The 22,217-nt window shown below is 44.2% G+C and overlaps 1 protein-coding gene across 2 annotated transcripts in view; it reads left to right on the top strand.

The window, feature by feature from the left end:
- LOC106567057 (low-density lipoprotein receptor-related protein 1) overlaps positions 1–22,217 on the top strand; it is a 138,972-nt gene that overhangs the window by 26,773 nt on the left and 89,982 nt on the right. For both annotated transcript variants that reach the window (XM_014135894.3, XM_014135895.3), the window contains exon 2: positions 6,111–6,233. In XM_014135894.3, coding sequence (XP_013991369.1) covers positions 6,111–6,233 — 123 coding nt within the window. The remainder of the gene's footprint in view (positions 1–6,110; positions 6,234–22,217) is intronic.

Raw genomic sequence — 22,217 nt, forward strand, 5'->3', positions numbered from 1 at the left:
AGCACTGACAAACCACAACATCAATGAAATGTTAGGCCTCGTTAACATCCTACTCATCAGGCATTTGAGTGTGTTTGCTGATCTAGGATCAGTTTAACATTTTAGATCATAATAAATAGTTATATGGACATTGGGGACCTGATCCTAGATCACCACTCCTACTCTGAGATGCTTGAATGTGTGAGTGAATATAGGGCAGGGCCAGGGGCGGAAATCCCGGGGGGGACGGGGGGCACACGACCCCCCCATCCTGGGAAAAATATGATTTGTCCCCCCCCAATATATCACTGAAACATAACTATGTAATTTAAATAATATTAATAATACGCAATGAAAGCAATTGTGCTGATTATAGACATTTAATAACGCGTTTTTAAGTTTCAGAAGATTGCAACCCCCCCCACCCTTTGCCTCACAATGGTTTGATCCACTGTCAGTTCCTTCGTTGGCAAGGTAACAGAGGGGTCGTATCTACTGTCTGAAAGGCACTCAATGCACGTAACTGACGTGAGGTTAATCCAGTCAATCGCGCACACACACTAGCTGAATATGCAGAGCTAGCGCGCAAATATTAACTATTAAGCTAGCTAGTACCTATTCCATTTATGTGGCATCGTCAAAGATGGAATCAGCATGCAGATGATGTAAGTTAGTGCTTCAAAGTCCCTGTGATAAGGTTAGCGATAAACTGAAATCCAAACTGAACAGAACTACACTCTCTTCTACCATTGTCTTAAATATATTTAATGGTCTCGTTGCAAAAGCTAAATTGTCGCAAGTGAACTTTTATTTATTTATTTTATTTCACCTTTATTTAACCTGGGTAGCAAAGATTATAGCAAACACCACTGAAACTGAATTGGTGCTCGCTAGCTTTGCAAATTCAGCTATTGTTGGAAGCCAGCCAATATGAAACAAACTATTAAAATTACAAAAGGTTGCAGCATATGTTGTGTAAATGGTGAACTCATACAGCTGTCAACTCTTGTCATTTTAATCCGTTTCACATTTGCTAGCTACCTTTTAGATCGAAGCCCAAATAGAATGATTGAAGATGATAGAAGCCCATCTCCTACTGTGTGTAGCCAGCCAGGTAGAAAAATGGCAGAAAAATAAAAGACGGACATCAGAGTATTTTTCAATACACCAAAACGCATAGTAAGAACCCTAGTAGCCTAATATCTCAAAGACTAGACCACTCTCAACTTAAACTGGTGACTGAACTAAGATTTGTTAAAGGCAATGGTATTGCTGTTGTGATTAGTTGTGTAGTTTTGGGTACCGGTAGTTAGGAGTACGGCAAACACCTTATTTCTTTGATTCCTCAATATACATTTACCATATTACAATGTAGGCTATGTGTTACAGCACTACTTTTGGTGTCCCCCTCAGGAATTGCTCTTGAGAAAATTTCATGTAATTGTCCCCTCCAAAGTTGATATCAGATTTTCGCCCCTGGGCAGGGCACTTCCTCCAGACGGGCTAGTAAAACAGATGCAGACATACTAAGTAGCTTCCTGTGACCTCAGACAGATGTGTGAAAAGGCTTTCACTTCTCAGGTATTTCTTGAACAAATATTATGACAAATCTTACAAAGTGGGCCAGACTGACTGAGCACATTCCTCAGCTTCTAATGGGTATTGAGAGAGGGTGAGAGAGGAACTCTGCTTTTATATTTAATGCTAATCTACAATAGAACGCTCTCTCTCGTCTCTGTGTACAAAGCCTCCTTATATAGTAGGCCTATGAGATGTTGTTATTTTTGTCTGATAATAATAAATAGCCAGAGGACTGTTTTGACAGTTGTTGACATCAAAACAGTAGAAATACCTTCACACTGCTCGTCACCTTATTTGAGGTGTTTTGATCCTTTTCAGTTTTTAGTATCCTAATATGACCTTGTTACATGTTAAACATAACAACCCCAATCACTGACTCATTCTCAGTGGCTGAGATCCCTTATGATCCTCTTGGTGGTGGTGGTGTCCTGGAGGGCAGGCAGTCTACCTGCTCCCTGTAGGCTGTCCCTTCGTTGTTGGTAATCAGGCCTACTACTGTCGTGTCATCAAGTTCGCTGATGACGGCGTTGGAAGTGTGTGAGGCCATGCAGTCGTGGGTGTACAGGAGGGGACCGAGGACGCACCCTTGTGGGACGCTAGTGATGAGAATCAGTGTCGAAGCTAGGCAACATTACCTCCGTCACCTCGGGGCGGCCCGTCTGAAAGTCCAGGACCCAGTTCCTTAGGGAGGAGTTCAGTCCCAGGGCCGTGAGCTTTGTGGTGAGCTTAGAGGGCGCTATAGTATTGAAGTCAGAGCTGTAGTCGATGAACAGCATCCTCACATATGCATTCCTTTTTGTCCAGGTGGGTGAGGGCAGCGTTCAGTGCAATGGCAATTGCGTCGTCCTTGGATTTGTCAGGGCGGTAGGTGAGTTGGGGAGGGAGGAGGTGATGTGGTCTGACTAGCTTCATGAAGACAGAAGTGAGTGCTACGGGTCGTTAGTCATTCAATTCAGTTACTTTCTATGTTTTGGGTACAGGGATGATAGTGGACATCTTGAAGCAGGTGGGGATAGCGCCCTAAGCTAGAGAGAGCTTGAAAATGTCAGAACACACAACAGCCAACTGGTCTGCACATGCTCTGAGGGCGCGGCTAGGTATGTCGTCTGGGCCGGCTGCCTTGCGAGGGTTAACACATTTGAATGACTTACACAATTCTGTTGTGGCTGTTTTCCTTTTGGATGAAATGCAGTGAGGTGAGAAATGATTAATTGATGGATGTTCCCAGAGGTCTAGTCATAACAGCAGCGATGGTAATGTTATCGAAGTCAACTTTCAGAGGTGGCAGGAAAAGGAAGTAATTTAACTGGCAATGCCAGCTTTAGCTTCCACTGGCAACATGGTCTTTTAAATACCCATGTTTACTGTTTCGTCCAGCCAGTCCCAGGAGGGCAAATAAAGGCCATTCATTCATTTCTTTCATTCATTAATTTGTCCCCCTTCTGGAGCTCAAACATATTCAAATGATTACCATCATATCCCAGGTTGATGTTGCACCTTCTGCAGCATTTTGGCCTTGCCTTTGGGGAAAAAACAAGGTTGTTAATAAGGAATTAACAATCCCCATCTCTGTCTGAGATATTTCAGTACTGTGCTTTGAAAGGGGACGACTGAGGGGAGAAGCTAGCCAGCAACCTCCAATTACCCCCGGAGGTTCTCGTGTGTGTGTGTGTGTGTGTGTGTGTGTGTGTGTGTGTGTACACACACTGGTATGTGGAGCGTTGATAAAATTAGAACCTGCAATGTTTTATTTCCAGTTTTTTATGCCCAGTCATGGAGAACAAGTGTCTGAGCTGCTCCAAAGAGGCAAGGGGATGAGAGGGAAATGCCCATACATAGCAGCCTATTCTAGGCTTTAATACTTCCACTGATCCCTTCTCCTACCGGAACCTATGCTCCAGGTTAGGCTTAGAAAGGCCAGGGGATGAGGAGGAGAATATCCACACACAGCATTCTGATTTGGGCTCAGTACCACTCATCTCCCGGTCTCATTGTCTGACTATGTTCAGCTGTTGAGACTGGCTCAAGGAAGGGTAGTACTGTTTATCAGTGTAAGTGGAGCTAATGTGTTTACAGCATTGCAGAATTGTCAAATACAGGAAATGATCAGAAATGACCAATAAAGAGGAAGCTGTAACTTCTAATAGCCCTTGGGCCATGGTTAGCCTCTTGTTCCATCTCGGTGGTCCCTCTTGTTCCATCTCAGTGGTCCCTCTTTGGGACTAGGTGTGTGCGTGTCATCTAAGTTCCTTCAGTCATCGGCTTCTGTCTCCCTCCGTCTTTATTTTTGTCCCACCCCTGTGCGGTTGCTAGGGCCTTGTGAAGTTTGTGCACTCTCAAAGTCGTTCTCTCCTATCCATTCATGGTTGTGTTCACATATTACATTCCTGTCACATTGGGAAATGTCTTCATTTGGAAATGTCTGTCCTCTCATGTCCTTGAGTGTAAATAGAGAGGCCTGAAAGAGAGCGGAGATGTTGCTCTGAATGTTAAGTACCGTCACTCTCCTAATCATTTCAAACATCAAGGTGCTGTTAGTGTATTAAAGACGGCTGTCATTTGATCTGCAGCATACCCTTCAGCTGCTAATTGTATTTACAATAACCTGACACTCATGAGTCACCACGTTTGAGTCCACACACACACACACACACACACACACACACACACACACACACACACACACACACACACACTCACTCACTCACTCCCAGGGCTCTCTAGCCTAAAGCCCTTAGCATGACAGTTTAGAGAGAACATGACCACAATGATACACTGCCCCCATACTCTCTTGTGATTGCAGTCACATCACTTTCCCCTTGTGTTCCGCTCCCTTCCCCCAAACACCGCTCTGCCTGCTAAATGATGTGCTGAGGGAGGGAGAGGGAAGGAAAGATGGAGGAAGAGAGAGAGAGAGAGGGAGGGAGAGCGAGCGAGGCAGTTCCTGCAGAGAATCACAATGAGATGGTCGGCTATGTGCTGCGATTCTCTCTCTGTGTGTAGGACTCTGCTCTGTTTCCACAACACTGCTGCTCTGCTCTCTCTAAAACAAGTACAGTAACAATGACGTCCCCAGCTGAGGTAGACACACGACCAATGCAGTACTCTTCTCTCCTCCTGAACCCTGATTATAGTTGGGAACCACTGTAGCTGTCAGGAACGGTTGTTGTTTTTGTTGAGTGAGTTTTGTGCTTGGTTTAATCCTACAGAAATGATTCATCTTCATCTAGTCAACACGTCGTGATTGTACTCTGCTGACTCACGAGAAGAGTCTTTGCCAACAGTATTCAACTCTGCCTCCCAACAGCACCACCTCCTCCTCCTCCGCCGCCTCCTCTATCTGAATACCAATGTACTGACTGAAAGGCAGGAACCAGATACAATGAGGCAATGCTGCCAGTCTGCCAAACTAGCATATTTGTCATGTAGGACCTGGCTGTCAGCAACAAACCAGGCTGTTCCCCTCATGATCTGTGATGGAATTTTCTAGACTAAAAGGCCTTAGTCCAGGCCCAGGGTGACATGCACCCTGTTGCTGGGTGACCATGCAGGGGTCAACACAAGGTCAATAACCCTGCTCTGTGTCCAATCCACCACAGGGAGTGGAGCACCTCATTCAGAAAACACACTCTTCTACAAACTCACTCCCAACACTGGTGCCTTTAAGTCGGTTAGCAGTTTGTTTATTTCCTCTCCCCAGACAGCCCGTTTTCCCTCTGCTTTTGATTTACCTCTGAGGGAGTTTTCAACGTAACCGACCGACAGAAGCCTTTTCATTTCTACCACAGTATTCACGGTCATCACTGAGCAGTCAGTCATTTTCTCTGACCTCTGAGAAAAATCCCAGTGTGGTATTTCTGAGCAGTATGTGTCAGCAGAGATTGTTGAGGTTGGTTTACCACATGGTAGCACCACAGAGTAGCCCTGACGGCCCAATGGCCCTCTAGCTATGTCTGGCACTGCCCCTCTGCTGACATGGTTAAACTGAATCTCACACCTGGGTTCAAATAGTATTTGCATCTCTCAAATACTCTAGCTGCCCTGGATTGAGCTTGCCTGGCGCTATTAAACCAATGGAAGAGTCCCAAAATGTGCAACCCCGCCCAGCTGACACTCCAGGCAAGGCTCCATCAAACGCTGAAAGTATTTGAAATAAAATAAATTCTACTTGAGACCAGGTCTGGTCTGGTAAGACTCAGCCACACTCTGGGAAACCTTGTGAAGCACCACTTTAATTAGGCCAGGTTATGCGAGTCTATATGCTAACGCTATAACAACCTGCCCACAAAACACACCCAAAGCAACAGCAGTCCTGATCCAATAAATGTCTTCAGTAGTGGTTCGCTAGCCTACTTTCTGTTCAGTTGAAAATGAAAACATTCATACGTTTTACAGAAATACAGGCACAATAACGCAGTATAGGGGAAAATCATAGAATTACATATGTCGTTGTACTACAGAATCTCTGGGGGGGGAACATTCTCCAAAAATAACTAAGGACTCTGATAAATGTTGGTAATAACACCTTGTCTGTGTTCTGTATGTTCCAGCTCCGAAGACATGCAGTCCTAAGCAGTTTGTGTGTAAGGACCAGGTGACATGCATCTCTAAAGGATGGCGCTGCGATGGAGAGAAGGACTGTCCGGATGGATCAGACGAAGCGCCTGATATCTGTAAGTACAATTAGCCTGCATATTACATGATATCTGTAAGTACAGTTCTAGTATAGCCCTCTACAGCAGGGTTTCTTACACTTTTTCAGCCTTGGACCCAAATGAGAAATTCTGTGTGTTCCTGGGTCCCAAGCTTAGGAAAATATGCAACTATATGTAAATATTGGTACATTTCATTGCCCTTATGCCCCCCCCCCCCAAAAAAAAAATGCAATGTAGACAAAAACAAATAACAATGAAATACCCATAAATATATTCTGTTTATTTTTCCCCGTTAAAAACACTCTTACATACCTGTCTTGGATGGAACTGTTGAGGTTAAAATACAATAAATAATTTCATTCTGAACTGGAATAAATGGATTGATCACATCGCACAGATACAGAACACAAACACAGGCTTTTTGATCGTGCAACCCTAAGTAACAGTATACATTGAAAAAAATATCAGGCCTACTATAGAAATGATTGTTGATTAAAAAGTCTAGGTTGGAACTGTTGCTGTTAAAATACATATTTTTTAAATTCTGAACTGGAATAAAGTGATTGATCACATCACACAGATGTAGACCAGAAAACAGACACACACACACACACACAGTCCTAATGAGAGGTGTGTGGCTGGTTGACGTTTTCAACAAACATGTCTATTCTGGGCTCAGTTTCTGACAGTCCAACACTGAGGTGATGCTCAGCATTGACACTGTTTCTGTACTTGAGAACCTTGACTTGCATAGCTATGTGGTGCCAAACTGGATCAGAACATCTACTGCTTTCTCAGTCAGGCAGGAGACCGCTTCCTGCTGCAGATGAGCAACCCAGAACTGTGTGAATGTTTGTCCAAAAAAGCATCTTGCTTCAATCAGTTTATTCCAGTTCAGAATAAAAATGATTACTTGTAAAAGCAACAGTTCCAACCTAGACTTGTTATCAACAATAATTTCTACAGTAACATGTACAGTAGGCCCGATTTGATTTTTCATCTTCACCTGTACTGTTTCTTAGGGTTGCACTATCTGTAGCTAGTTAGCTTGCTTTGGCTAACGTTAGCTATTAGCTGTGTGACGTTAAAAGGCCAGGGTCTTGTTTGAAAGAGAAACTTGCATCTACTACTATGAGAGAGAGAGAGTACTCCCTTATTGCTGCTTATCATCACTTGTTAAAAAATGACGACAATGCCTTGTTAGTTGACTGACTTTTCCAATTTCGAAGCACTGTCTCCTGGAGCATTCTACCATGTTCTGAAATGACTCCCTGGGTTTACCGTCATGAACAGCAGTGCCTGGATGTTTGGTCAGGACGTGTCGTTTTATTCATTTGTTCGTTTTGAGAGACTCATTACTAAGCACTTCCCCACACAAAACGCATTGTGGGCGCTCCTCGTTATTTCTCGAAGTTTGTATGAAAGAGACAATAAGTCGTCGCTGTATTTGCGTTTCAAGACGATTGAGCTCAGTCAGAACTTGTAGCTAGCATGAGTCCATTTCATGACAGTGGTGAGGAATAGCAAGTCAGTGGCTTGAACCACAGCGCTGCAGCGTGTGGGTCGCGGAGTGAAGAATTCAGGTAAACCGCGAAGCACACGGGCGTATCTCGCTACCTCTCCCACTCACTCAGCTGCCAAACTAGAGCAGAGACCGCTGCTAAGCAGAGAGCACTTGGCCAAATCAATTCCAGTAATTAATGAAATAATTATACATTTCCGTCGCGACCCACCATTAACAGGTCCATACTTTAAGAAGCGCTGCTCTACAGCCAACAGCGAGCAGGGCAAGCCCCCCCCTAAGTCACTTATGTTTAACTTCTTCTTGAAAGGTGTCTGTAAAGCTTCTGTAGGACCATTTCTCTGTGGAGGTGCCCTCAGGACTGCTGTAGCCTGTAGCCTGACATTGCGCTTAGATGTTACAATTTGCTTTTTAGCATCACTGACCTTCCTTCCCATTCATCTCATCCACAGATGATATACAGTACAAATTATGGTGGCCATTTCTTTGCGCTCACGTCACCATTTAATTAGTACAGTAAAGAGATGAAGCCTTGTTCAGCCAGTGTAACATTGGGTCAGGTTTTGCCCTCTGTCTGTCTGAAGGACACCAGTGTAGAGACTGCCCTGTCCGACTGCCCAGTCTGGCCCGGCCCGGTTGGGCTGTTATAGTCTAGTGAGTTAATAGCTCTCTCTAATGACGTCCGGTTGTTTAGTCTGGCTGTTCAGAGGGATGTCTGCTCGTGTCTAGACTCAGCCTCATCTCATCTGTGTGGTCTCTCTGAGAGGCCGGGCCTCAGGCAAGACAGTCCCATCTGACAGCCACCCCCTGGGTCTCTGCACCCAGACACTCCCACTATGTATGGGTGTGAGTGTATGATATGGAGGAGTTTATAATGGCGGCTAATTGCGATGTTTCTCTCCCAGCACTCTTTCTCTCCCAGCACTCTGTCATAGGGCGACGACTCATCGGACAAGTTGGGGCTCTGTAAAATCTGTTACATTTTTTACCTGATTACGTTTAGTTTTTCCACAAATTCTGTTTTCTCTGTTTTGTTTTTTCCAATATTCCACTTTTCCCCCCCAAAATTATGTTCTTCGCGCTACGAATCACACTTCTATTTTATTTATTTATTTTTACGAGGAAATTGGATGTCCACAACCATACTCAAACCACATCAGGAGACCACTTTTGATGTCTGGGATTTTTGGGTGTATTTACCCTTTAAAGGTGGAATATGCAGAAATCGCGCCGCCATTTCCTGGTTGCAAAAATTCTAATTGTTTGCCTAATTTCAGTTTGTGACAAAACAAGCTCTCATAGTGAAGAGAATCATTGTACCATTGAAACTGCTGTGAAATGAACTGGAAACAAAGAAATAGAATATATCCTACTTCTTAGACTTGCTTTCAATGAAAATGACTGATCTATAACTCACATTTCTATGTACATTTGATCGGGTTGCCCAAAAAGTTACATATTATAGCTTTAATGCAGGTTTGCACCAGCCAGAGACTGTTAGCAACGTTTCTGTAGCGCTCATGTGTCTCGTGTGCACCTCAGCTATGCTCAAGGTACTAAACGATATCATAACCGGCATCGATAAAAGACAGTACTGTGCAGCCGTCTTCATCGACCTGGCCAAGGCTTTCGACTCTGTCAATCGCTGTATCCTTATCGGCAGACTCAACAGCTTTGGTTTGTCGAATGACTGCCTTGCCTGGTTCACCAACTACTTCTCAGACAGAGTTCAGTATGTTAAATCGGAGTTGTCCGGACCTCTGGCAGTCTCTATGGGGGTACCACAGGATTCAATTCTCAGGCCTACTCTTTTCTCTGTATATATCAACGATGTCGCTCTTGCTGCGGGTGATTCCCTGATCCACCTCTACGCAGACAACACCATTCTGTATACTTCTGGCCCTTCTTTGAACACTGTGTTAACTAACCTCCAAACGAGCTTCAGTGCCATACAACACTCCTTCCGTGGCCTCCAACTGCTCTTAAACGCTAGTAAAACCAAATGCATGCTTTTCAACCGTTTGCTGCCCGCACCCGCCCGCCTGACTAGCATCACTACTCTGGACTAAAGGTTGACCGATTATGATTTTTCAACGCCGATGCCGATTATTGGAGGACCAAAAAAAGCGGATGCCGATTTGGTGTTTGCAACGCCAGGGTTGTGGGTTCGATTCCCACGGGGGACCAGTACGGGGGAAAAAGATTTAAATAAAAATGTTTTGTATGAAATGTATGCATTCACTACTGTAAGTCACTCTGGATAAAAGCGTCTGCTAAATGACTAAAATGAAAATGTAATGGGAACATATGAAAGCTGGTGGTTCCTTTTAACATGAGTCTTCAATATTCCCAGGTAAGAAGTTTTAGGTTGTAGTTATTATAGGAATTATAGGACTATTTCTCTCTATACGATTTGTATTTCATATACCTTTGACTATTGGATGTTCTTATAGGCACTTTAGTATTGCCAGTGTAACAGTATAGCTTCCGTCCCTCACCTCTCTCCTACCTGGGCTCGAACCAGGAACACATCGACAACAGCCACCCTCGAAGCAGCGTTACCCGTGCAGAGCAAGGGGAACAACTACTCCAAGTCTCAGAGCGAGTGACGTTTGAAACGCTATTAGCGCGCACCCCTCTAACTAGCTAGCCATTTCACATCGGTTACACCAGCCTAATCTTGGGAGTTGATAGGCTTGAAGGGGTGGGTATAATTTGTGAAACGTTCCAACAGGAATCTGTTCTAAAAAAACGTAAAGTAAAAGGTTGCCAACCAACAATGCATACAAAGTAGCAACGCATACAAACCTAGCTAACTAGCTGCCGAATAGGCATCAACTCACCACATAGCTTATTCTTAATGTTTGTCCATAGGCAACCAGAGTGAGGACAGACATTTTTCGGAATAAACGTGATGAGTGAAAAACGCAATGAAATAGACCACTCCCTACCCGGTATCTTATTCTGCCGCTATAAAACTTTGTATGCGTTGTTTTTTGGCAACCTTGTTATTTACAAAGTTTTTGGAATAGATTCCTGTTGGAACGTTACACAAATTATACCCACCCGGCTTGAAGTCATTAACAGCTTGAAGCACAGCGAAGAGCTGCTGGCAAAACGCACAAAAGTGCTGTTTGAATGAATGCTTACGAGCATGCTGGTGCCTACCACCGCTTAGTCAGACTGCTCTATCAAATCATAGACTTAATTATAATATAATAAACACACACAAATACGAGCCTTAGGTCATTAATATGGTCGAATCCGGAAACTATCATCTCGAAAACAAAACTTTTTTTTTTTTTCAGTGAAATACGGAACCGTTCCGTGTTTTATCTAACGGGTGGCATCCCTAAGTCAAAATATTCCTGTTACATTGCACAACCTTCAATGTTATGTCATAATTACGTACAATTCTGGCAAATTAGTTCGCAACGAGCCAGGTGGCCCAAACTGTTGCATATACCCTGACTGCGTGCAATGAACGCAAGATAAGTGACACAATTTCATGTTAGCAGGCAATATTAACTAAATATGCAGGTTTAAAAATATACTTGTGTATTGGTTTTAAAGAAAGGCATTGATGTTTATGGTTAGGTACATTGGTGCAACGACGGTGCTTTTTTCGCAAATGCGCTTGTTAAATCAACACCCGTTTGTTGAAGTAGGCTGTGATTCGATGAGAAATTAACAGGCACCGCATCGATTATATGCAACGCAGGACACGTTAGATAAACTAGTAATATCATCAACCATGTGTAGTTAACTAGTGATTATGTTAAGATTGATAGTTTTTTTATAAAATAAGTTTCATGCTAGCTAGCAACTTAGCTTGGCTTCTTGCTGCCCTCGCGTAACAGGTAGTCAGCCTGCCATGCAGGCTCCTCGTGGAGTGCAATGTAAGGCAGGTGGTTAGAGCGTTGGACTAGTAACCCGAAGGTTGCAAAAACGAATCCCCGAATCCCCCCTGAACAAGGCAGTTAACCCCCGTTCCTAGGCCGTCATTGAAAATAAGAATGTGTTCTTAATCTGACTTGCCTAGTTAAATAAAGGTGTGTTAAAAAATAAAAATAATAATAATTTAAAAAAAAAATAACATCGTCAAATCGGTGGCCAAAAATACCGATTACTGATTGTTATGAAAACTTGAAATCGGCCCTAATTAATCGGCCATTCCGATTTAATCGGTCGACCTCTACTCTGGACGGTTCTGACTTAGAATATGTGGACAACTACAAATACCTAGGTGTCTGGCTAGACTGTAAACTCTCCTTCCAGACTCATTAAACATCTCCAATCCAAAATTAAATCTAGAATCGGCTTCCTATTTCGCAACAAAGCCTCAATCACTCACGCCGCCAAACATACCCTCGTAAAATTGACCATCCTACCGATCCTCGACTTTGGCGACGTCATTTACAAAATAGCCTCCAACACACTACTCAGCAAATTGGATGCAGTCTATCAGTGCCATCTGTTTTGTCACCAAAGCCTGTTATACCACCCACTGCGACCTGTATGCTGTAGTCGGCTGGCCCTCGCTACATATTCATCGCCAGACCCACTGGCTCCAGGTCATCTATAAGTCTATGCTTGGTAAAGCTCCACCTTATCTCAGCTCACTGGTCATGATAACAACACCCACTCGTAGCACGCGCTCCAGCAGGTATATCTCACTGGTTGTCACCAAAGCCAACACCCCTTTTGGCCGCCTTTCCTTCCAGTTCTCTGCTGCCAATGACTGGAACGAATTTCAAAAATCGCTGAAGCTGGAGACTTATATTTCCCTCACTAACTTTAAACATCGGCTATCTGAGCATCTAACCGATCGCTGCAGCTCTAGATAGCCCACCCAATCTACCTACCTCATCCCCAAATTGTTTTTATTTACTTTTCTGCTTATTTGCACACCAGTATTTCTACTTGCACATCATCTGTTCATCTATCACTCCAGTGTTAATTTGCTAAACTGTAATTACTGCGCTACTATGGCCTATTTATTGCCTTACCTCCTCACTCCATTTGCACACACTGTATATAGACTTTCTTTTTCCCCCTATAGTGTTATTGACTGTACGCTTGTTATTCCATGTGTAACTCTGTGTTGTTGTTTGTGTCGCACTGCTTTGCTTTATCTTGGCCAGGTCGCAGTTGTGAATGAGAACTTGTTCTCAACTAGCCTACCTGGTTATATATATATATATAACACAAACACAGACGGGTATTCCTGTGCTGTTATAGAACGTTACATGAAAATAAATTACTGATGCGTTTTGTTCATGTCTTATTATTAACTTGGGCAAGTAATGCATTTTCTAATAAGTTACAAATATTTAGTTGATTTGTTACGAAGTTCAATAAACGTTTGAATGTTGTTGAATTCGGTTTTAATGTCTGGATTCTGTGATTCTGTCCGCGTTCTCCCCTCAATGCAGATTTTATAGGGCCCTACAAGTGGCTGACACCCAGAATGATGTCGTTTGTTATTGCTGGAGAAAAATACTGTTAAGTACTCACAGATGGGCCTTTTGGATCCCAAATGTATGAAATGGCTTAGTGCAATAAATATTTTCTGTTGCATTAATAGATAAATAAAACATTAATGTTGGTGTTGAAATTGAGAAAGGGAACTTTATATTGCTGCATATCATTGTTGCTGAGCTTGAATGTGTCTCCCATCCATGGATAGGTCAGCAGGTTCTCTGTCAAATTCTCTTGTAGCCTATCCTAGCCTAGTTCCAGATGTGTTTGTGCTGCCTGGCCAACTCCTGTGGTCATTGGCGTGACAATGGTCATTAAAGTTGGCGAGACAGTCCAAGCTAATCTGATACAAGCTGTATCCTATATCCCTCTCTAGATTGCCAATATCTGGCAGTTCAATGAGTACATTGGACACCCAGACCAACCTTTTTTCTTCCAAATGTTGGTTGCCTCAGTCTGAGTTAAAATGTGTTTTCTGGAGATAAACTAAAAAGAGTCACAGTTCAATAGTGCAAAATACTCTCTCCTCCACTTCCTTCTTTTTTTCTCCCATTGGTCAAGCTGCATATGATTGAGCTTGGTTGGAGCAATGGGACCAATGGACTAATCCTTAAATAATATGGAATAGTTCCATCTAGTGTTTTGAAGTGAAGTGTTTGAAAGGAAACACATACTAGTTGAACCCAGGTCTGATTTCACCCCCTAAATGGAAAAGGTTGTAAAAGAAAAGCAGCAGGTTTCTCCATTCCTCCTCCGGTGCTAACTGGGTCTTTAATAACGTGTAGCCTGACTGACACTCCTCCTAACTCCCGGTTCTCCTCTAGTCTAAACATACACACACACACTACCAACTCCCTGTCCTTCTTGTCTTGCCTAGACAGTCTAGTCTCCAACCCCCTTCACTCTCCTCTCCGTCGTCCTTCATGCCAAGCTAACACTCTCAGACTCCTCCTTTTAATGGATGAATCTACTCGAGAAAGGTCAGCTTGCACATGATGTTAATGTTACCTCTGACTTTCACTGAGTTATTGGGAAAAAATGTTGAATTAAATCCTATGCCAAAAAACCTACACTGGCTGATTTCTCAAGGCACAGTAAATCTGTTTTGATGTAGAGCTTCCGAGGGTGACACATTATTTGGATAGTCCATCTGTAGATCAGTAACGTTTCAACTCTTTACCTTTTTTTATTTTTATTTTACCTTTATTTAACCAGGTAGGCCAGTTGAGAACAAGTTCTCATTTACAACTGCGACCTGGCCAAGATAAAGCAAAGCAGTGTGACACAAACAACACAGAGTTACACATGGAATAAACAAACGTACAGTCAATAACACAATAGAATAATCTATATACAGTGTGTGCAAATCTAGTAAGATTAGGGAGGTAATGCAATAAATAGGCCATAGTGGCGAAATAATTACAATTTTGGCATTAACACTGGAGTGATAGATGTGCAGATGATGATGTGCAAGTAGAGATACTGGGGTGCAAAAGAGCAACAAACAAAAAAACTATATGGGGATGAGGTAGTTGAGTGGGCTATTTACAGATGGGCTGTGTACAGGTGCAGTGATCGGTAAACTGCTCTGACAGCTGATGCTACTAACGTTATCCCGGAAATGAACCTTAACGCTTACGCTTATTTTAAACCCCGAACGTAACCGTAACTTTAGGAAGCGGGTGCTTATCAACAGCTAGTTTGTAGAGGCTCTACAGATGGGTCATACTATCAGGACTATCCAAATAAAGTGTGACCCTTCAGACTTATTACGTTGATAGTCATTTCAAACACTAGATCAGAGCCAGGTTTCAATAGAAACGTTGGCATACAGCTCCGTTTTTAAATCGGCAGACATCATGATCGCCGGTGTGCTGGAGTTTCTTTTCAGTTCAACAGAGGCTGAAGGAACAGTAGTAACTATGAAGGGTTTAATTGACCTGAACTGATCTTGATGGGCTGCCGGTGGCTGAAACACTGCTCGCCACACAGTCCTCTTCAGTCAGATGAAACACTGCATTGTCTATGTGGACAAATTACATAAGTGGTATGGACATTTCACTTACATCCAATTGCTTTGTAGCCTAACTGATGGAGGGAGGGGTGCAGTTGAGTCTTTCAGGAGTTTAATGTCTTTTACTATTCATTTCACTCTTCAAGCAGGCATTAAGTAGGCGCAATCTTTCAAATCCTATTTGAACCCAGGTCCGAGTGCTACTGCAGTGTTCAGGTCGGCCTTGGCCGTTCTCTCCGTCTTCCCTACTTTAAAGCCAACAACATGAGAGCCACTCGGCCTAACAGGCTGTAAACAATGAGGCCTCTCTCTCTCTCTCTCTCTCGATAAATACTCCAACACCATATGGAGATGAGTAACTGAGGGTCTGGCCCAGAGCCCCAAAACAGGAGCGATATTACCACATATCAACCACTTATCAACCCAGGGGTGACTAGGCTCTGTGGAGGCAGTCAGTGGGGATGTCCAGAATTCTATACTAGGCTGACGAGCAGGACAGATATGTGGTTATATCATCAACTCAGCGGTCTGTGTAGATTTTCTCTCTCTTAGACAGGTTGAACGTTCTCTGTTGACTCTCCTTTTCCAGGAAAATAAAACCGCAGTGGAGATGCCAGAACAGCAATAGAACAGAACAGGACAGATAAAAAAAATAAATAATAATAATTAACCTTTTATTTAACTAGGCAAGTCAGTTAAGAACAAATTGTTATTTACAATGACGGCCTACGGATAACTCAAATCAAATTGTATTTGTCACACGTGCCGAATACGACAGGTGTAGAATTTACTGAGAAATGCTTGCTCACCAGCCCTTCCCTACGATGCAGAGTTAAAAACGAATAACAAAGGAACACTAGGAGTAAAATACACAGAGTATCAACCCAGGAATGACTGGTTAGCCTGGTCCCAGATCTGTTTGTGCTCTACGCCATCGGGGTGGTTGTCAAGCCAAACATGACAATGAGTGGCAGGGATCAGGCATGATGGCTGCCAACCTCCTGGCTAGTGACTGTTGCTCTGTGGGGGCAGTAACTCTAGGGTGCCCATACTGGACTCACACCGTAAAGGTGATGGGGGGGGTAAACAAACCTATGTATTTAAAAGGAGTTCAAGGCGTTCGTTGTTTTTGTTCCAAAAGTGGAACATTTAGTTGCCTACTGAATGTAAAGGTTTAACTCTGTCTCTACGAACACACTCAGACACTCAGTCTCTTTTACAGAGATCTGGCTTTCTACACAGAGCTTTTAGTTCAAACGTCAGGGGGTGTAAACACAACTCCCTGCTCTTTCCCAATAGTTTGGTTTTGACATGCCTCCCCCGTGACCAAAGTACAATCAAGTGGGTGTGTTGTCGGGAATCAGAGTACTGTAATTACAGCATTATAACCCGTTCCAGTTAATTACTAACTAGCAGATTGTGTCCCAAGGTATTTTCAATTCGCACACACACTTCTCTCTCTCTATTTTTCTCTTGCTCCCTTTTTCTTATTTCTCCCTCTCTCTCTCTCCCTTGTCGTGTTGTTGTTACATTTTTCTATCCATAGAAGAATTATGGTGTCTGATCTCTCTCGCTCTCTCTCATTTTTTCGTTCCCTCTCCCTCCCTCTTAGTATCTATCTCTCTCCCCTTCCCTCTCCCCCCTGTTTCTGCTGTTCTATATTTCTATCCATAGATCAGATGCCATCATTATTCCATCTCCCCCTTCTCTCTCCCTCCCTGCCTGCCTGCCTGCCTATCTCCTGTCGTCTGGCTGTCGTTCAACCTCTCTCTCTCTCTGCCGGATCACCCTGGTGCTGTACTCAGTGATTGTACTGTAAATCAGACGCTGGGACTGAGCAGGCGAGCCTGTCTGCCAATGTGGGCCTTGCTTATTTCTTTAAGTAGGTCAATATATCATCAGGAAAATGCCGCTCCACTCACTGAAATAAAGCAACAAGGAACCCCCTGCTTCTCTCTCTCTCTCTCACTCTCTCTCTCACTCTCACACTCACACTCACACTCACACACACAAAACCAATAGCCTGGACCCCACATCTGTTTGTTGCCTTGACAACTCCTGTAGTCATTGTCACATAGGAGTTGACTTTACAGCACAAACAGATCTGGGACCAGGCTATATGAATCCAAGCGCTCATATGCTGAACATTACACCCACTAACCCCTACACAACGACCACTTAACTAAAACCATCATGGCTTTAACATTGAGTCATTTAGCAGACGCTCTTATCCAGGGCGACTGACAGTTGGTGCATTCATTTGAAGATAGCTAGGCGGGACAACCACATATCACAGTCGTAGTGGTTGTGTATTTAACTACAAGCACTAACGCGCCGGATTTCCCATAAATACCACCACTAGTAATCCAAATGATAGTCCTTGCAGCAAAACCATCACCATAAATTCACCTGCAGGCCATCTTAATAGCAGGCGGAGGGGGATTTTTAACGGAAAGCGTGCGGGTTTGTCTGGTGACGATCATTGTGTTTTGATCCACAACCCTGGGAACCTGCCCAGGAACTAAACCTACAGGAAGATAGCAGTGCTCCACTGCTGTTCTGTCTGTCTCACTCTGTCTGTCTGTCTGGGGTTGTAATTGCCATTATTGCACTGTCATTTACCTACACTGTAATCATCCCAAGGGGGGTAAAGACAGACTCAGACAGACATCGGTTCAAATAGTATTGGCTTTCTTTCAAATAATTTTGAGTGTTTGATTGAGCCTGTCTGTTTGCCAGATGGGCAGTCTTTACACATTTGGGACTATTCTGTTGGTTCCATTGTGCCGGGTAAGCTCAATCAAGCACAGTTAAAGTGTTTTGTAGCAAAACAAATACCATCTAAACCCAGATCTGACGCAGACAGAGCTAGTGAGGCAGGAACGAGAGGTTGTAAGCTAACATAGGGCTCTGGCATACAGTAGTGGTGATGGTTGTTGATGGTGGGAGTCACTGTAGGGCATTCTCTCTTACAGCCTTGTTAGGAGGAGCGGGGGGGTCAGCGGTCACCTTGATGGTCTGGGGCCGTTTTTAGGAGGGGGGAGGCCAGGAGGTTGGCAGGTTGCCAGGTACAGGGCCCGTAATCAGGATCCCCCCCTCTTTCTCTCTCCGTCTCTGTATCGCTCTCTTTTTTTTCTTTGTCTCTCCCTCTCTTTCTCCCTCCGTCTCGGTCTCTTTCTCTCGCGCTTTCCTCCTCCCTCCCAGAGCGTCAATGCTCCCAGACAACCATCAGCCCGTTGCGTGTACAGGCCTGTGTCTCCAGGTGTGACCCTATAAACCCCTCTCTGTGGGCTCCCTCCATGCAGTGCAACACTGCATGCTTCCTATTGTTTAGAAACATAAGACTTCACCTCAAGTGTCCTTCAGCTCAGCCAGGGCTCAGGAAGTGGCCCACAGTGACACCAGCCTTCAGGCCTGAACTACAATGAGTCATGTTCCTCGCTGTATTCTTCCTTTTGTGATTCTAAAGGCTTTTTTTTTTTGTCTAAACATTTATTTAAACTGCACATTATTCATCTAATGTACGGTAAGTGAATCTGTTGTGATGGGGAGATTGTGTGTCTGGGGGCGTACAAAGTTGTCTTCTCCTTGAAGTTTGTAGCAGATCATTACATAACGGGTCTGTCTTACCTCAGGAATCCCCTCTAATGGCACAGTACAGGAAGACAGGAACAGGAAGAGCGAAACCAAAGGATCAACCAGGGATCCACGTACTTTATGCACTCTTACAACACACTGGGTTGATGAAGTGGGGTAGGAAGGTGGGTGTGTTTTGAGTGCATGTCTTTGTGTTTTGAGAGAAGAAGTGAATCTATTTCAGGTAGGCGAGTATCAAAAATCAAACATAAATTCATTGGGTGAAACTACAGTGTGCTCCCCTGTCTCTCCCTCGCTGTAATATATACTGTTTGGCTATAGCGCACCGTCAGCGTATACCCACTTATGCATTTCCCAATGTATTTATTTCCGTGCTTTTCTTCCAGTTTCTTTCTGTTGTGTGGATAATGGTTTATACTGTAGTGTAATGGACTATGAGGTTAGGACGTTTTACAGGTCCGGAGCTCGATTCTGTTATTTTCTGATGTAAGCGGATGGGCCAAACGCTTACAAAAGTGTTTTGCGTGAATGACATCCGACCGAATCATAATTGAGGACTGCTGCGTCTTTTTGTAAGCGTTTTATACAAGGAACCAAACACGCTGTTGAAATGTATTTCTGCCGTTGTTCGTGAGGTACATACTGCTGGTATAAACCCTACTGCGGACATTCAAGTGTTCAGCTTCTTTTTTCTTTTTTTACAATGCAAGTTGCTATGTCATCATGGTGGTTCCAGCTAGTTTTGAGATCTCTGCAAAGTACTCGGAAGAAAAACCGTCTGTAAGTCTGTGTGCAATTAGGTGCTTGTGATGCCATGCCAGAGCCACATTCATTGTGGTTTGGTTCAGAAATGCAGCAACTGGGACCAGATGTTTGAATGGGCCTCTGTAGTAAGTAAGCACTTTCTCTTTTCTTCAGATGAGAACCTCTCTCCCTCTTTGATTGATCCAACCTAAGCCACTTTATGCAACGATTTACTACCCTTCCCCGCAGTTCTGTGTTCAACTTTCTCCATGCCCTTTTCGCCGTTTAGCATGCTAATGTCCAAGATGGGCTGCTCGAGATGCGTTTGAATCATGTAAATCGCTTTGCCTTTGTATTCAGAAGGTATGTTAACAGCTTCTATTGAGTCAGTGGGAGAAAATGAGCTGGAAAACTATAGTCAATTAGCACTTGTTAACTTCCAGCCACTCCCTATAGTTCTATTGAGGCACTCTAGCCCTCTGAAATACCAACCCCTCCTTGTTCCTTTGGGGGCACCGTGCTCCAAGACAACCACTACCTCCCTAAAGTCACCTAGCTGACCCCCTCAAAAGCTCCATCTCTGCTTATATCTCTACGTAATTGTTCTAGTGGAATGACAGCCTGGACAGATGGAATGTAATATTGACAATGACAGCTGATGGGTCTGTGCCTGTACAGGATAAAGATGCTCAGAGAGGAGTGATGTGTCCATACTGTGGTATTATTACAGTCCCACACACACAATCTCACTGCCCCATTGGAGGTGGATGGTTATGGAGGATGCTGTAGCCTGAAGCTTCCGAGGAGAGCTGGGTGATTGAGTTATCAGCTCCCCGAAGCTTCCCGAGCTAGCCAGGCCCCAGCTAGCCAGGCCACAGCTAGCCAGGCCCCAGGCGGCAAGGCCACACATCAAGGTTATCTGTACATCTTGTGCACTTGAGCCCCGACTGGAGGCTGTGTGTCTGTGTGTGGCCCCCGTTTGTCTGAGCCGTCTGTCTGTCATGCATCGGCTGACTCTTCCCCCTGGGAAGAAGGAAAGAGCAGAGGGTTGGAGGGAATGGTGGACATTTTTCGTCATTTAGCAGACGCTCTTATCCAGAGCGATATACAGTAGTGAGTGCATACATGTTCATATTTTGTTTGTACTGGTCCCCCATGGGAATGGAACCCACATTCAGCTGAGCCACACAGGGCTGAGACGTGTGGGATGTAGGAGTGGTGGGGATGTAGGAGTGGTGGGGATGTAGGAGTGGTGGGGATGTAGGAGTGGTGGGGAGAAACGGTGGAGGGATGGAGGCACCAGTGGAGGAAACGTCTGTGAACTAAAGGAGTGTCGGAATGGCTTATCCGAGGGGAAACGGGTCTTTTATACAACAGAAAACGACCCGATTAGGACTGTGTCCCAATTGACACCCTGGTCCCTATTTAGTGCACTACTTTTGACCAGGACCCATAGGCCTCTGGTGAAAAGTAGTGCACTATATGGGGGGTATGGTGTGATTTGGGACGCACAGTAGTATTCAGCATTCAGGAAGTGGGTTTGCATTCTAAAGCTAAAATAATCCCTTTAGAGAGAGATGGTCTTGTACTGTTCGAGGCAGGGGGAGGGTCTCTCCAGTTGCCCATCGTGTGTGTGCGTGTGTGTGCTCATTGTCCCGTTAGCAGGGGCTGCTGTAGAGGTTGGAGGGGCAGCAGGTGCAGATGCTTCCAGGCACACACGCGCACACGCACACAAACTTCCACAGAGGAAGGAGCAAAGCCCTGTAAATCCCTCAGACCGGTGCTCCTTCACCCTCCAAGGCCTGTCAGTAGCCAGAGAATACAGGGCTTTCTCACGCCAGACAGGCAGCGCTTCTGTCTTCCCTCTGTCTCTTCTGGTGCTATCTTATAACACACACACATCCCCCCCCCCCCCCCCCGCTTCTCCCTCCGCCTCGCCTCTCCCTCTATCTCTCTCTCCACTCTACACCCATGCTGACTATCTAGACATAGCAAGCAAGCCTCTGTTCTCTCGTCCTCAAATCTAATTTCTCCAGTCTTTTCTCTTGTGTAATTGCCGCTGTGTTTTTAGTTTTTTCCCCTACCTTTCAGACATGTTAGTCAGCCAGCCAGGAAAAGAGAACAGAGGATGACTCACCACTATCACCCCCAATGCTATTTTAGGAGATATTCAAAGGGACTGTTTTTGTTGTATCTGAAGTTGTAAAGAAAAGTCTGACAATATGTTCGTAGAGAGATCCTCATGATATCCTGCCTTTATAACAACCTCTGGAGATATGAAACATTTATAAAATGCTGTCCTGCTATTTATTAATTCAGACGAGGTGGGAGTCTGGGAGAGAGTTTACAGAATTGAATATAATGTTGTTGAAAATACTATGTTTATGTAATCCCCCATCTCAGACAAAATCACTTTGTCGGAAGAGTTATAACAGTGTTTTGCAGGAGCCTATGCCCTCTCTGACAGTTGTGATCACTGGACGTATTAGTTAAATGTCACCTCCATATGTCTGGATTTGGCACCACGGAGGATTTCATTCGTTCCGGTAGGCAAGTGTCCTCGGTGTGTAAGTTCTCTACGAGAGCTGTGTTTATAGGTCTGGTACTGTAGGGTCAGACAGGGCAGACCACCCATATGTTTGTA

The sequence above is a fragment of the Salmo salar genome, chromosome 13 (assembly GCF_965601325.2).
Source record: "Salmo salar chromosome 13, fSalSal1, whole genome shotgun sequence".
In the NCBI taxonomy this organism is placed as follows: Eukaryota; Metazoa; Chordata; class Actinopteri; order Salmoniformes; family Salmonidae; genus Salmo; species Salmo salar.